Raw genomic sequence first — 13,137 nt, 5'->3', positions numbered from 1 at the left:
ATGTTTGCTGCTGCTATGAGGACATCTTCTCCAGCACCTCTGTATCCAATTAACTCCTTCTGGAAAGAATATCCTATTGCTTTTAGGAACTTTCATCTTCCACTGTCTGTCAATGTTCTGGTTTGAGAGTAGGAAAAAAGAATCAATGAAGCTTTTCAATTATTTTTAACCACATATCTTTGTACTTCTTTTCATGACATGCTTGCATTAAAAAAATACAAATGTAATTTTGTATTTACAAAAATACAAATGTAATCTTGACCTCTCCCTCCTTTAGTATGCAAATTTATGAAATGTTTTTCCTTTATGTGACATATAATAATATGGAGCAATAGCACAGTGGGTAGGGTGTTTGCCCTGCGTGCGGCCAACCTGGGTTCTATTCTCCACTCCTCTTGGAGAGCCCAGCAAGCTACCGAGAGTATCCCACTGCAAGGCAGAGCCTGGCAAGCTACCTGTGGCATATTCAATATGCCAAAAACAATAACAACAAGCCTCACAATGGATACATTACTGGTGCCCGCTCGAGCAAATCGATGAGCAATGGGATGACAGTGACAGTGATTTTCCTTCATGTAATTGTAATCCCTCTCCTACTTGATAGTGTTGCCCATGCTCTATCTTCAGCATATGTTTACAATATCAATCATGAATGACCAGTGGTGATTATTCCAATAATTAAAGGGAATTTAAAGTGAAGATTGGATTTGATTTGATGAATTTGGATTTGATGAATGCAAAGAAGTATATTATGTAAATAGAGAATTACTCTAAATTGAATAAATTGTTTGATCCAAAAATTTTGTTCTGTTTATATAAAAATTGCTTTTCCAATTGACATGTATTCAAATCGTCAAATTATGCTAACTCAATTTAACCCTTTTGCCTCTTTAGTCTACAACAATTTAGATTCCATTAGATTAAAGAAGACACTTAGAGTGAACATTTTGACTCTGGAAATCTAATGGGAAATATTAGGATTTTAAAATAAGAATTTGTGCTCTGAATTTATAGTGCATGTATTAAGCTGGGTTATCTAGTTCATGAATGCCTTTTCAGCATTCTTCCCTCAGGAACTTAAAAGGAAAACTAAATTAAAATATCAGTTGACAAAAACAGCACTTTGCCCTAAGATTTGCAAAGATCATCTTGTCTCACCAATTCTTCTGTGACTCCACAAGAGAGAGAGAAAGAGAAAAAAATCAGTTTGCCAAAGTTATATCCTTTCTGGCCAGACTTTTTCTCACTTGTGAATAATGAGTGCTAAAAGAAAAGAAAAAAAAGTAAAGCGCCAACACCAAAGGTTTTCAAAAAGGTTTCAAAAGTTCTGTGAAAGTGAAAAAAAAAGTATACAAAAGATAGAACTGACCTGGTAAAATAACTTGCAAAGTGCTCACAGTTACTACTTCAGAGATCTGAAGTGCTCTTCTCATCAAATGAAATTTCTCTGCAAATGATTCATAAGTTGCCCAGGTGATAGCAGTAGCAAGACTTACTCATAAAGGTTTTATTTGCAGGTTTTTGGGTTTTTTTGTTTGTTTTTGAGCAGAATTTTGTATTGGGAGAGGTAGTTCAAATTTGATTTTAAAAAATTCTGCAGTTCAGAGACAAGGAGAAAAAAATCGTTTTTGCAGTGCTAAATATTCTACCCTGAATTCAAAATTTGAACAAAATTAATTTCTAAAGTAGACACTTTCTAAACTGATTAACAATTGAAATCAAATGCTGTAAAAAATGAAAATGTGATAAATGTGTTTTTCAAAATTAAAATGAATTTATGTCCAAATTCTTAACGTTTTAGTGCTTCCTTTACTTGCTGTACTTTGATGTGAGGCAGAAATGGCTTGCATGTTTTTAATTTCCAGATTTAAACGAATGTTTCAGATTATACAATGAGGGGTCATGGGTGCAACTTTTAACAACTCATAGAGCTTCATGCAGTCTTTCTGTTCAGAGAGAATCTAATAAAGGTAGATGTGGAGAGGATAAAACATACAAATATTAAAATTGCAAAAATAGAAACCCATAATGAAGACTAGAGTTAATTGCTACTGTGAGTATTGTTAAAATATTCTGGAATTGCCATTCTCTACTCCAAGAGTCATGTGTTAAGAGACATCTCATAGAAAAGATTTAGTTTCTGCAAAACCTCATGGAACTATTAAAGCTTTGGAAAATGAGTACAATGATGCCAACAATAGCATTGAAAATAGAAATATCCTTTGGTGCTCCCCCATGAGTAATTTACAAAAGTAAGAATGTGAAGGCATGGTCCAGGGTCAAAAGGTACAATGTATTCAGTAAGTTCAGAAACAGTACTGTTTGACATTCCTCTCAGAGATTAATGCATATGTCTAGTATAGTAGATGTATGGAAGGTCTTTAAATAAAAAGAATTTGATGGACCTAAGGAGATGGATGGCTTACACCTTAGAGCACTTGCATAACTGCTATGTACTGAGTTCAGTCCCTGGCACTGAATGACTCTCCTCTGTCCCTGGCCCCAGAGCACCACTAGGTGTAATCTTGGAACCTCCCAGTCCCTATTCCTAGCACTACCAGAGAGAACCTGAGGACCCAAAGAGCTGTTCCTCTGGTCAGAACATTGCAGGGAGTAACCCAGCTTTCAAAATTCTCTTGAAATGGCTCCTGTACAAAAAAAAAGCAAAACTTTGTTACATAAATATTTTCCAAGTTTAAATGACATGGGTTTTAAATAACACCCACGTATATGGAACAGAAGTGATGAAATAATTAGGTTTTTTGAGAAATACTGATTAAAGTTCACATTTTTATTGAAATTAGTGTCAAACTAGTCAAGCTAAGAGAGAAATTTTGTATCCAAGTCACTAGTATGGAGTATGCTTCTTCAGAGTCAAGAAACTGACCCTCATGTTCTAGTTTGTACATGGAATTCTTAAGAGTTCTGTTATCATGAGACGGTTTCTCAGTCCTGTGCATAAAAATTGAATTCAGCTGACTTTGTAAAGCTGAAAATTATATGCATATATATGCCTACAGAAATACAAGACTGGAACATTTTAATATATTAATGGGATGAACTGTCTTAAGTTCAAGCCCTTATTTCTCACTGGAACATTTGCAGTGCTCTTTTGCCAAACCCTTCCCGACACTTATAGCAGAGTAATGTTTGAACTTCACATTTAACCATATAACTCATATTCTCAGTGTGTTTCAGTATACTGTTCTCTGAATAAAAAATTTTAAGTTTTTGAAACTATCAAAATCATTGTCTCTTTTCCAAGTTAGATTTTTTTTTATCTGCAGTTTGACTTTTCAGATGCTTTGACAGAGACTATGCAGTGATCTGTGAGCTATAGAATATGCAATATTTTTATAATAAGCACTGCAGCCTTTACTGACAACATTTGATACGTTCCCTGAAACCATGTCACCTATTTTCAATGCTTTAAACAGATAATTGTGTAAGAATTCCACTTTAAGAAAATTTGCTGGGTCTAACTAGTTTAATAGGAAACAGAAGAAAAATTACTGTACAGTCATGCCACTGACTTACTGTGACATGGAAAGAAGACCTCAACCTGTCTATTATTGTTTTGTTCTCCTAATATTTGTGCTATCAGAGTGGGAGTGGGGTAATAAATACAGTTGAAAGCACTTTGTAACTAAAGCAAATATAATGGGCACTTAATGAGTGAGCCATATTAATGTGATTAAGTTCTTAAAAGCAAGTGCCTGAATAGGCACTGTGATTATTCCCAGGATGAATCTTGTTGAGTGCATTTAGCATTCCATGTGGGATAAAAATGATTTATTCATTTTAATTGTGAGGCTAATGTGGAAGAGAGTATATATCATATATCTACACACATACATATATATCACATGTACACATATGTACATATCATATACCGTTCTTCAAGAAACATTTAACTGTTTGAGGACACCACTTTGAAGTTCTTTTCACAGTATGTTCTCTCTCCTTGCATGACAATTCACTGCTATACACGGCCTTTTTATTTGTGTAGGTAGTATCTGTTTGTGTAACTTGTTGAGCTTAAAAAAGAGATGATGCACATCACTCAAGAAAATGGCCGCACCATCCATTAACTTAGTGACTCAAAAGATTGATGCCATTTGTTGTGAAACAAAACCATTATCTAGTGTATCCACCAGCATCACTTCTTCCAGAGTTCCCATCTTTTCTCTTAAGGAAAGGCTGAAGGCTTAAGTAATGATGATGGGAAATACTTGAATAGTTTGGTCTTCTCCAAAATACATGAGCTAACTGAAGCCATTGCAGGTTACATGCATTTTTATTTCAAGATTGTCTATTTACTGTTTCTTACGTGCAGCCATAGTCTCAAGCTATGATAACAAAATTATAACAAAAATAAAAGCAGGATGGAATGAGGGTGTTACAGTTGAATAAGATAGCCTAGAAGTCTTAATTTTTAAAATGTATCATTCAGTATATAGTAAAACATGAGTATTACTAGAATTTTAAAAGTTTTATGAATGTCATGAAATATTTCTGTTAACTAACTGATTCCCAGGGGTGTCTATGACTCAGATCACTCAGGTACTTCTTTCCAAATTATCATGATGATATATTCTATTCCTGCTCTATTCCCATGACCCAAAATGATTTTCCTAAGATGTTTTTCTCTTTTTAAAGGCCTAGATATTAGTACTGGATGTATTTTAAAGGTGATTTGATTCAACCTTCCATAAATTTCTCTGATAATAACTCTACTGAAAATTTACCTTACAAAAATGATTCTCATGGTATTCCCTGGATTTTGTATTTGGCATGGGGAACTATATTTGTATTAATACAAATATTACTGAGGACTCGGGATTTTTTATGGATGGATAAACCAAATCAGTGCATATTTTTATTTTCTGCTTGAGAAATCAGATTCTTGAACAGAGTAAGGGTTTAAGTTAAAGCATACAGTATTAAGAACATTGATATTAGTTTAGGAAAAATATTGATGAACGAGATTTGTACATCCCACACTAGGATATAGGAGAATGTGGTTTCTTAGACATTTGTCCTTCTGTTTTGTATGAAGACTATAAGGACTCTGCTTTAGAGACAAAAGTAATTTCTCAATTTGAGACAATTGTGCTCCATAGGCAATATGTGGAAACATTCATGGTATCAGAACTGAAGGCAGCAAAGTGATGATAGTTAGTGTAGCTTTAGAGTCTGGGGTATTACTAATCACCTGGAATGTACAGAACATTCCCAAATAACTAAGAATTTTTCCATCAAAATGTCAGTGGCTCCCCAGTTGGGAAACTGAAATTCCAGTGATCCCTTTGCATCCTTCTTTGTAATATATAGGCACATTTGAAAAATAGGAGGGTTTCTTTATTTTCTTTCTGAACTTAAATAGAAAATGTCATATCATTGCCAAGTGGATCATTTGCTGGTCTGCATTATTCTATGCTTAGTGTAGGTTAGCTAAAAAAAGCTCACCTTAAGACAAATCTCTGAGATCACTTCTTCCACCATTCAGGTGCCATCCATGCTTTTCCTAGAATACTTCAGTTTGGTTTCCTTTTATTTTGCTGTCTTAGGTACCAAGATCAACCAAACTGAAATTCCCTGGGGTAAGCTATATATTTACAATCTTGATGTCTAATGAGAAAAAAATAATTTTTTGGCAGTGGAGCGATAGCACAGCAGGTAGGGCCTTTTCCTTGAATGTGGCCGACCTGGGTTTGATTCCTCCATTCCTCTCGAAGAAGAGCCCACCAAGCTACCAAGAGTATCTCACCCGCATGGCAGAGCCTGGAAAGCTAACCATGGCATATTCAATATGCCAAAAAACAGTAACAACAAGTCTCACAATGGAGACGTTACTGGCGCTCGCTTGAGCAAATTGATGAACAACGGGATGACAGCGACAGTGACAGTGACAAAAAGTATTATAAACTATGACTGAGGTAACATGACTAAGTTGTGTCAATGTTATGGCATTATTGTACAAAATTACTATAATCTACTATATCTTATTTCCATTTGCACTAGCTATACTTAATTTAGACCTTCATCAGCATTTTTCCTGAGCCATTAAACACTAAGTGACCCTAAGCCTTTCTGTCACTTTTGCCATCTTCCTATCTATTCTCTACCCAATAGTTCATCTTTGTAAAGTGCTTTTCCCCCACATTTTATCTGCCCCCATATTTTACATACTCTTTCCCTGATTTAGTCAGTCAGTTTTCCTTACCTATAAAATTCTTCTCAAAATTTAATTGTATAAGGACTATTCTTAAAGAGGAAGCAAATTATTTTACAACACTATGGTAACTAAAAAATTATTACAAAATTACTTATGATTATGTATAAATATAAAAGCAAATTCATTTATTTATGCTTAAGCTTACTGAAACAGAGGCTGGGGATGGGCTTAGTGGTGGAACCAATACCTCTGTATGCAGGGTTCTATCCTGGGCACTGCTCCCACCCTAAATCAAGAACAGAATTTTTCCAGCAAACAAGATTCAAATTTGCAATATAAATTAAACATATCCAGGCACTGTAAAAACAACCTGCAATACCATAACTTATTTTCAAGTACCTATGCTATCTAGTAGACTGCCATGACTTGGTTTACATAATTCTCTTTGCTCTTGGCATGAGCACATTGTATAAGAATAAAGGTTGAGTAGAGAAGAGGGCAGATATCCAGTAGTCTCCAACTAAAGATGCTGCTAATTTAGTGTTACCAAATAGTGAAATGGCCTGGATCCTCACTAAGTCAGCCCTATGTATTTTGATACAGTGTTCCTTTTCCAGCTCCAGTTATTGTTTGCTTCTTTTTTCTTTTTTTAATTATCTTTCAAACTAGAACCTAACTATCGTTTTCTCCAATACCTATTCATAATTACCAGGTCAGAATGTTTCTCTGAACTTAAACGTTACTACGTTTGCTCAGAGCCTCTAACCAATCTTATCTTAGAACATGTTTTGTTCATTTCCTTACTTCATCATCTCTTTTAAGGCTGCTGAAAAGTAGGCATGGCACTGCTGACACCTTATTCAGGCCCAGACTCAGTATCACTTATTACTTATATAGTAAAGTGAACCATTTTTGATTGAAAAGCCATCTGTAGTAATCACTGTTAGATCACCTTAATCTGTTTTCTTATGTTTAATTTCATCACCCTAGTCTATTTTCATCCGAGAAAAATTATCTTTACCTATTTCATATTGCTGAATTACCCCCCTTACGGAACCTATACATTCAGTTCTTTCATCCACATAGGATTATGATAGTACAATATTGTTGAAATTAAGGAGTTTATCAGTATGAATTATTTTCTAGATAGTTATTTCATACATGTGGGTTTTTTTGTTTCTTTGTTTGGTCTACACCCGGCCATGATCAGAGCTTATTCCTGGCTCTGAGCTCAAGGATCACTCCTGACAGTGCTTGACGTAATGCCAGGGATTGAGCTGAGGTTAACTGTAATCAAGGCAAGTGCTTTTTCCCCTGCACCATTTTTCTGGACCCTTATATTTGTGCTTTTTTAAATTTAAAAAGAGTATAAGGTAAATGTGAAAACAACTGAAATAATTTAGCTGATGCTCAACACACGGTGTAGTGGGGGAGAAATTAAAGGACTGTGTTTATTGTCAAATAAAATGCCATTTATAAATTACAGAAGGAATTCTTAAAGGGTGGTTTTTGTAATGGACATTTTATTCATACAAGAAACTTCAGACTAGATGGCAAAGGAAAGCTTAAAGATAAGGGAATAGCCGAAGAAAGACTAAGCTAGAAGGGGACCCCAATGATGCCGTTAAACAGAGCATCTGTGTTTCAGCTTGGTGAGCGTGGGAATAATGAAATAAACTTGTCCTGAAGCAGTAAGCATAAGTAGGTGATTCATAAGAGTCCCATCATCATGAATTACTCTCTGGCTGTGTACCTGTGTAAAGACTGAAATCAATGTATGGAAAAGTGCTTTTGTATTGGATTAAGAAAGCATCTGTCATACTCTGAACCTTTTCACCTTCAACCTACTTTGAATTTAATTCAAATTAGAACCTGGTTACTAAGAGAGATTCATGACTAAACAGGAAACAAAACATTGAGCATTTGGAGTCTCAGAGGAAATGCATTTGGTTCTGTTTTTGCCCTGTTTGTCACAATCCTGATGAGTACTATTTTACCATCTGCTCAGAAATGAAAGAGTACTTTAGGGACTTGTTTTTTTTTTGTTGTTGTGTTTTTGTTGTTATTGTTTTGTTTTATTTTTAAAGTTATGAATAAAGTCTCTGCGGCTGGCAAATTTCAGTGACCTGTTATAAATTTGGTTACTGACCTTAGTAACTTTTGTACACATATTGCCTGCATTTGGGCCAGAGTTAACATATGCCATCGCTAGAGATGGAGAATTGTCAGCTTGCACAAAAGGAGAGAAATGGACAGAATTTCATGTATTTCTGCTTTTAACATCTCTCAGTATAACTCTGTTTAAAAGATACAATTACTAATTAGTCCTAAGACTATGTCCTTTATATTTGAAATCAATTTTTTCACTTGTAATCTGTTTCTTTTCTTTTCTTTTCAATAAAACTTCATATAAACACCTGGGTTGGCAAAGTTGTTTATAATACAGTTGTTAAAAGCTTTTGATGTTCAGACACTAGTCCCATCACCAGAATAACCTTCCTTCCACCACTGTCCCCACTTTCCCCAACCACCTCCAAATCCTGCCTCCTTGGCAGGCACACAATAATTTATTTTATATTACTTACAAAGAAATGACTACTGGAATTGCCGAAAATACTTCAGTAAAAGAAAATTGGGGCAATTGTTACATCTAGCCATGGGCTAGATTGCTAAATCTGTGGGTTGCTAAATCCTTTGAGGATTTGCTGGACTGTTTGTTGCTAGTTGAGGCTTCTATGTAATTGTTTTTGTTTGTGGAGTTTAGTTGGAGTCTATGTTACTTTCACATCTAATTTAGTGTGCTCCTACTGGGATTTTGCTATTATGGAATTTGGCATGTGGCTATGCCATCCAGAGACTTCATGTAGAACTTGGCCAGTGAGTTGACATGGCAGTGGCTGTGGGATTTTGGCAGGTGTGGACTCAGCCAGCTCTCCTCCAGTGTTTTCAGCCAGAGACCAGTGTGTGCCTGCGTTTTAGCTGCTTGACTTGCATCTTCTCTGAGGTTTAGTCATGAAACTGAAGACAGATTGATTGTGTGAGCCAATGTCAGGCAACATGGTGGAGCTGTGGGAGGTCTTATTTTATTTTCTTATATGGATACCTTTGTTCATCTGTATTTTCATTTGGTTCTCAAAAAAGTTCTCTCTATGCTTTTCTGACAGTTACTATGTATTTAAAGATACACTACTTGATCTTGAAAACTGTAAGTTCAAGTGTAATGAGTTGGTGGTTGAGAGCAGCTGCCACGGGCCTCCCAGCAGAGGAACAAAGAGATGGGGTACTCACAGATAGATGGCAAAAATAGTCCATTTGGTGGTTGAGAGGCGCTTCCCATCAGAGGAACAAAGAGATCTGGAGGACTTAGGAATAGATGGTATCAATGGCCTATTCAATGCAGAGCTGTTAGCATACTCACAGAACAGATATCTGAGCGGGTTCAAGGTATAAGACTATACTTAGTGTGATTGATCATTTACAGAGGTAAAGCATTTGGATGGAGGCAATTCTCTTGGGGGGATTAATTCAAGAAACACCCTGTCTCCCAGTCGGCTATATGGAGAGATTTGCCCAGGGACAGCAAGCATCATATTGTTTTTATCTTTCTCTTTATTTCTACATATTAAACAATTAAGTTTACTTCTCATTAATACTTAAAGTTATTTGTATAAACACAGTAAGAATTAGTTTCTGGGCTCGGAGAGCAAGTAAGGATTTTACCATAAATCCCAGACTAAGTCCTCAAGCAAGTTCATCTTGTCATTCCTCTTAGAAGTCCTGTCTCTTAAATTATAATGACTTGCCACAAGACTGTGCTTTTATGCTTTTTAGAGTATCACATTTCAATGCCAGGGTATCTTTGCAGCTTACCTTTGGTCCATCCCAAGTCACACAGGGGAACCACCTTGGGTGTTAGGAACTACAGCTACCAAAGCCTGTGTCAAGTAATTATTACAGATGCTCAGGAGTAGATATATTTCAGAGTCAATAAACTCCCAAATATTAGGAGCATAGTATTAATTATTTTTCTGTGTTTAAGCAGAGAACATTGTTCTGTAGTAAAATATGCAAAGGTTATATGGGAAATTGGAAAGCAGGTAATTCACTATAAATACGAAGTCTAGAGTCACCAGAAGTTTCACTTTATTCCCCGACACTGACTTGGGGAATTGTAGCAATGAAAAGTTAGGCACAAAGAAAAGTTAAAGATAACTTGGAGGATTAGGGTCGCTCCTAAGAGCACTGTAAGCTTCTCTAGGAGTTGGAAAAGGGGCAATTTTTTATGAAGCCTAAAATACTTGGGTTAATGTCCAGCAGATGACCTTGTAGTTAAAAAGAGAAGACACTAAAGAAAATGACAAGACAAGACACAGACTGAGTATATATAATTTCATAGAATATATTTTAGAAATTACTGCCAAATAGATTAATTGAGTATAAAAATGAAACAAATATGCTACTCTGGTAAGGAGGAAAAAATCAGATGTACATTATAACTCTACTGCTCAGGTTTGCCGTGACCCTTTTAAATTTCAAAAATACTTCCAAATTTTCAAGAAAACTGCTTAAATGTGTTCTAATATTTTGATTAAAAAATGAAAAACTTAACACATTTGGTTAAAGTCAATGTAAGAAGGTAATGAAATATCCCAAAGAGGGGAATATCCAGTCCAGGTGGATTTAGAGATAAATTCTCAGAAATGATGACTTTCACATTTGGAAAGCCAAGTTTTTCTGTGGTGAGAAGTTGTAGATAAGAATTAAAAGTAGAAATGGAGAAGGGAGTGAGGAGTTAATTGTGAAGGAGGAAAAAAAGGGCAAGAAATAGTTATAACAACTGAGAATGCCTCATGCCTAGACATGAACTCTATCATGTCTGGTTCATGGTAGACATGAAAGTCTGCTGGATTAAGAGGACAAGTTAGGGATTTTCATTATTTTATCATCCATGATGCTGAGTTCATCATGGTGTCTATCGAGGGCAAGCCTTTGGTTGTAAGTTGTAGAAAAAGTTAACAATCATGGTTTTTCTTTTGTTTCTTCTATGCATTATCACATGTAACCCTCATAATAGTCTTTGCATTATCACATGGAACCCTGATAATAGTCTATTTTTTTAGTAAATTGCTACAAATAGAGATTTAATTGCTACAAAACTAATATAGTTCATCTATGTTGAGCAGAAACTCAAGTCCAGATATCATAATAAATACTTGTGGACTTGATCTCATATAAGGAGTGAGAAAAATGTTCACAAAGGGAAGAACAGTCCTCCTGGCTCGTTTTCTCTGGCCTTATATATTAGTTTCATACTTTTAAAAAAATATATCCCACAAATAAATGCAGTCATTCTTTATCTGTCCCTCTCCTTCTGACTCATTTCACTCAGCATGATAATCTCCAAGTCCATCCATTTATATGCAGATTTCATGACCTTATTTTCCCTGACAGCTGTATAGTATTCCATTGTGCAGATGTACCAGAATTTCTTGATCCAGTCATCTGTTATTGGGCACTCAGGCTGTTTCCAGAGTCTGGTCCATGGTTGGGAATTACCACAAGGGTGTGGAAGATGGAGGGTAGGTAAGATAGAGGTGGGTCATTATGATAATACTAGTTGAAAATGATCACCCTGGACAAGAACTGAGTGTTGAAAGTAGGTAAATGAATATACATGATAACCGCTCTGCATCTGTATTACAAAACATAATGCCAAAAATGAGAGAGAAAGAGAGGTGCCTGCCATAGAGGCAGGTGGGGTGGGGCATGGGGGTGGTCATGGCTTGAAGGAATGGGAGGGAAACTGGGGACACTGGTGCTGGGAAGTCACACTGGTGGAGAGATGGGAGGAATGGAGGGATGGGAGTCAATCATGAACAGCTTTGTAACACTCTCAAGGTAATTCAATTAAAAAAAAAAGAGGGAGGAACTGAAAGCAATTCATGCCATTTCCTGTGGTTATTTGTGCTTTTGTTTCAATGGGGGTTTTGTTGTTTATGTTTTTCAGATCTCTTTGCAAGAAAATAGACAGACTGCTTCAGTCAATCCTGTCACATCAACAAGATGAATCTGTTGGCCAGAAGTGCAATAAGTTATCTCAAGATTCAAAGTATTCAGCAATTTAGGGCAAGGCATAGCCATACAAAATGTACACAAGGTTTTCATGATAGATACGGAAATGTTCTACTGGTCAGTGGAAGCGCTTTCTGTCTTGTTACATGGTGGTTTGTACTCACTCAGTCTGGGGTGAATTTGAATCTTTCCCCTGTTGGCAGAGTCACCCCCAAAGAGTGGAATGATTAGTAACAATTAGAGTTGCTATAAAGCAGAATTATTTGAAATGTAGATTGCCATTTAACTGGGGGCTGTTATTTAGAGTATATCATAAATGAAAAATAAATACATTTGAACCTTTAAAAAGTCACTGGCTTGTGTGTTTTATTGTTATGTAATTGTGTTTTCTTTATATTTTGGATATTGATCTCTTACAAGATGCATGGGATGAAATATGTTCTAATTGCTAGGTTACCTTTTTTTGTTCATAGTTCATTTTTTCTGTAAAAAAAAAGTGTCTATTTTTACACAGTACCATTTGTTTATTTCTGCCTTTATTTTCCCTACCACTGGAGTTGACTTTTCAAATGTATATCTGATATGCCCTTAGAATGTATCATATATGTTTTTCTTCTGTGTATTTTATGGTTCTAATTCTGATATTTAACGACTATGATAAAGAGTAGTGGTATTGAACATCTTTTTCTAATTCCAATCTAATTCTAATCTTTTTCTAATTAAGGGGAAACTAAAAGCTTTAAACTGAAAGGTTTATTACCAGTGTGTTGCTTATACATTTGTTACATGTGGCGTATTATATCATGGCATGAACCTTCTAGTTCCAATTTATTTAGAATTTTATTATAAATGGATATTGAATATTCCAATACTCTTACAACATATTG

General features: G+C 35.6%; 1 protein-coding gene across 1 annotated transcript; it reads left to right on the top strand.

Annotated features, from left to right (window-relative positions):
- The first annotated feature begins 12,241 nt into the window (after nt 1-12,241).
- On the top strand, nt 12,242-12,481 carry LOC129405037 (cytochrome c oxidase subunit 7B2, mitochondrial). The gene has a single exon (XM_055139989.1). The coding sequence runs from the start codon at nt 12,242-12,244 to the stop codon at nt 12,479-12,481; it is 240 nt and encodes a 79-aa protein (XP_054995964.1).
- The last annotated feature ends 656 nt before the right edge of the window (nt 12,482-13,137 follow it).

The sequence above is a fragment of the Sorex araneus genome, chromosome 5, assembly GCF_027595985.1.
Source record: "Sorex araneus isolate mSorAra2 chromosome 5, mSorAra2.pri, whole genome shotgun sequence".
NCBI lineage: Eukaryota > Metazoa > Chordata > Mammalia > Eulipotyphla > Soricidae > Sorex > Sorex araneus.
Note: the sequence above shows the minus strand (reverse complement) of the source record. Positions and strands in the feature narration are given on the sequence as shown.

Bases quoted from the DNA above. Each gene is read 5' to 3' on its own strand.
- LOC129405037 (XM_055139989.1), top strand. From the start codon at position 12,242: ATGAATCTGTTGGCCAGAAGTGCAATAAGTTATCTCAAGATTCAAAGT.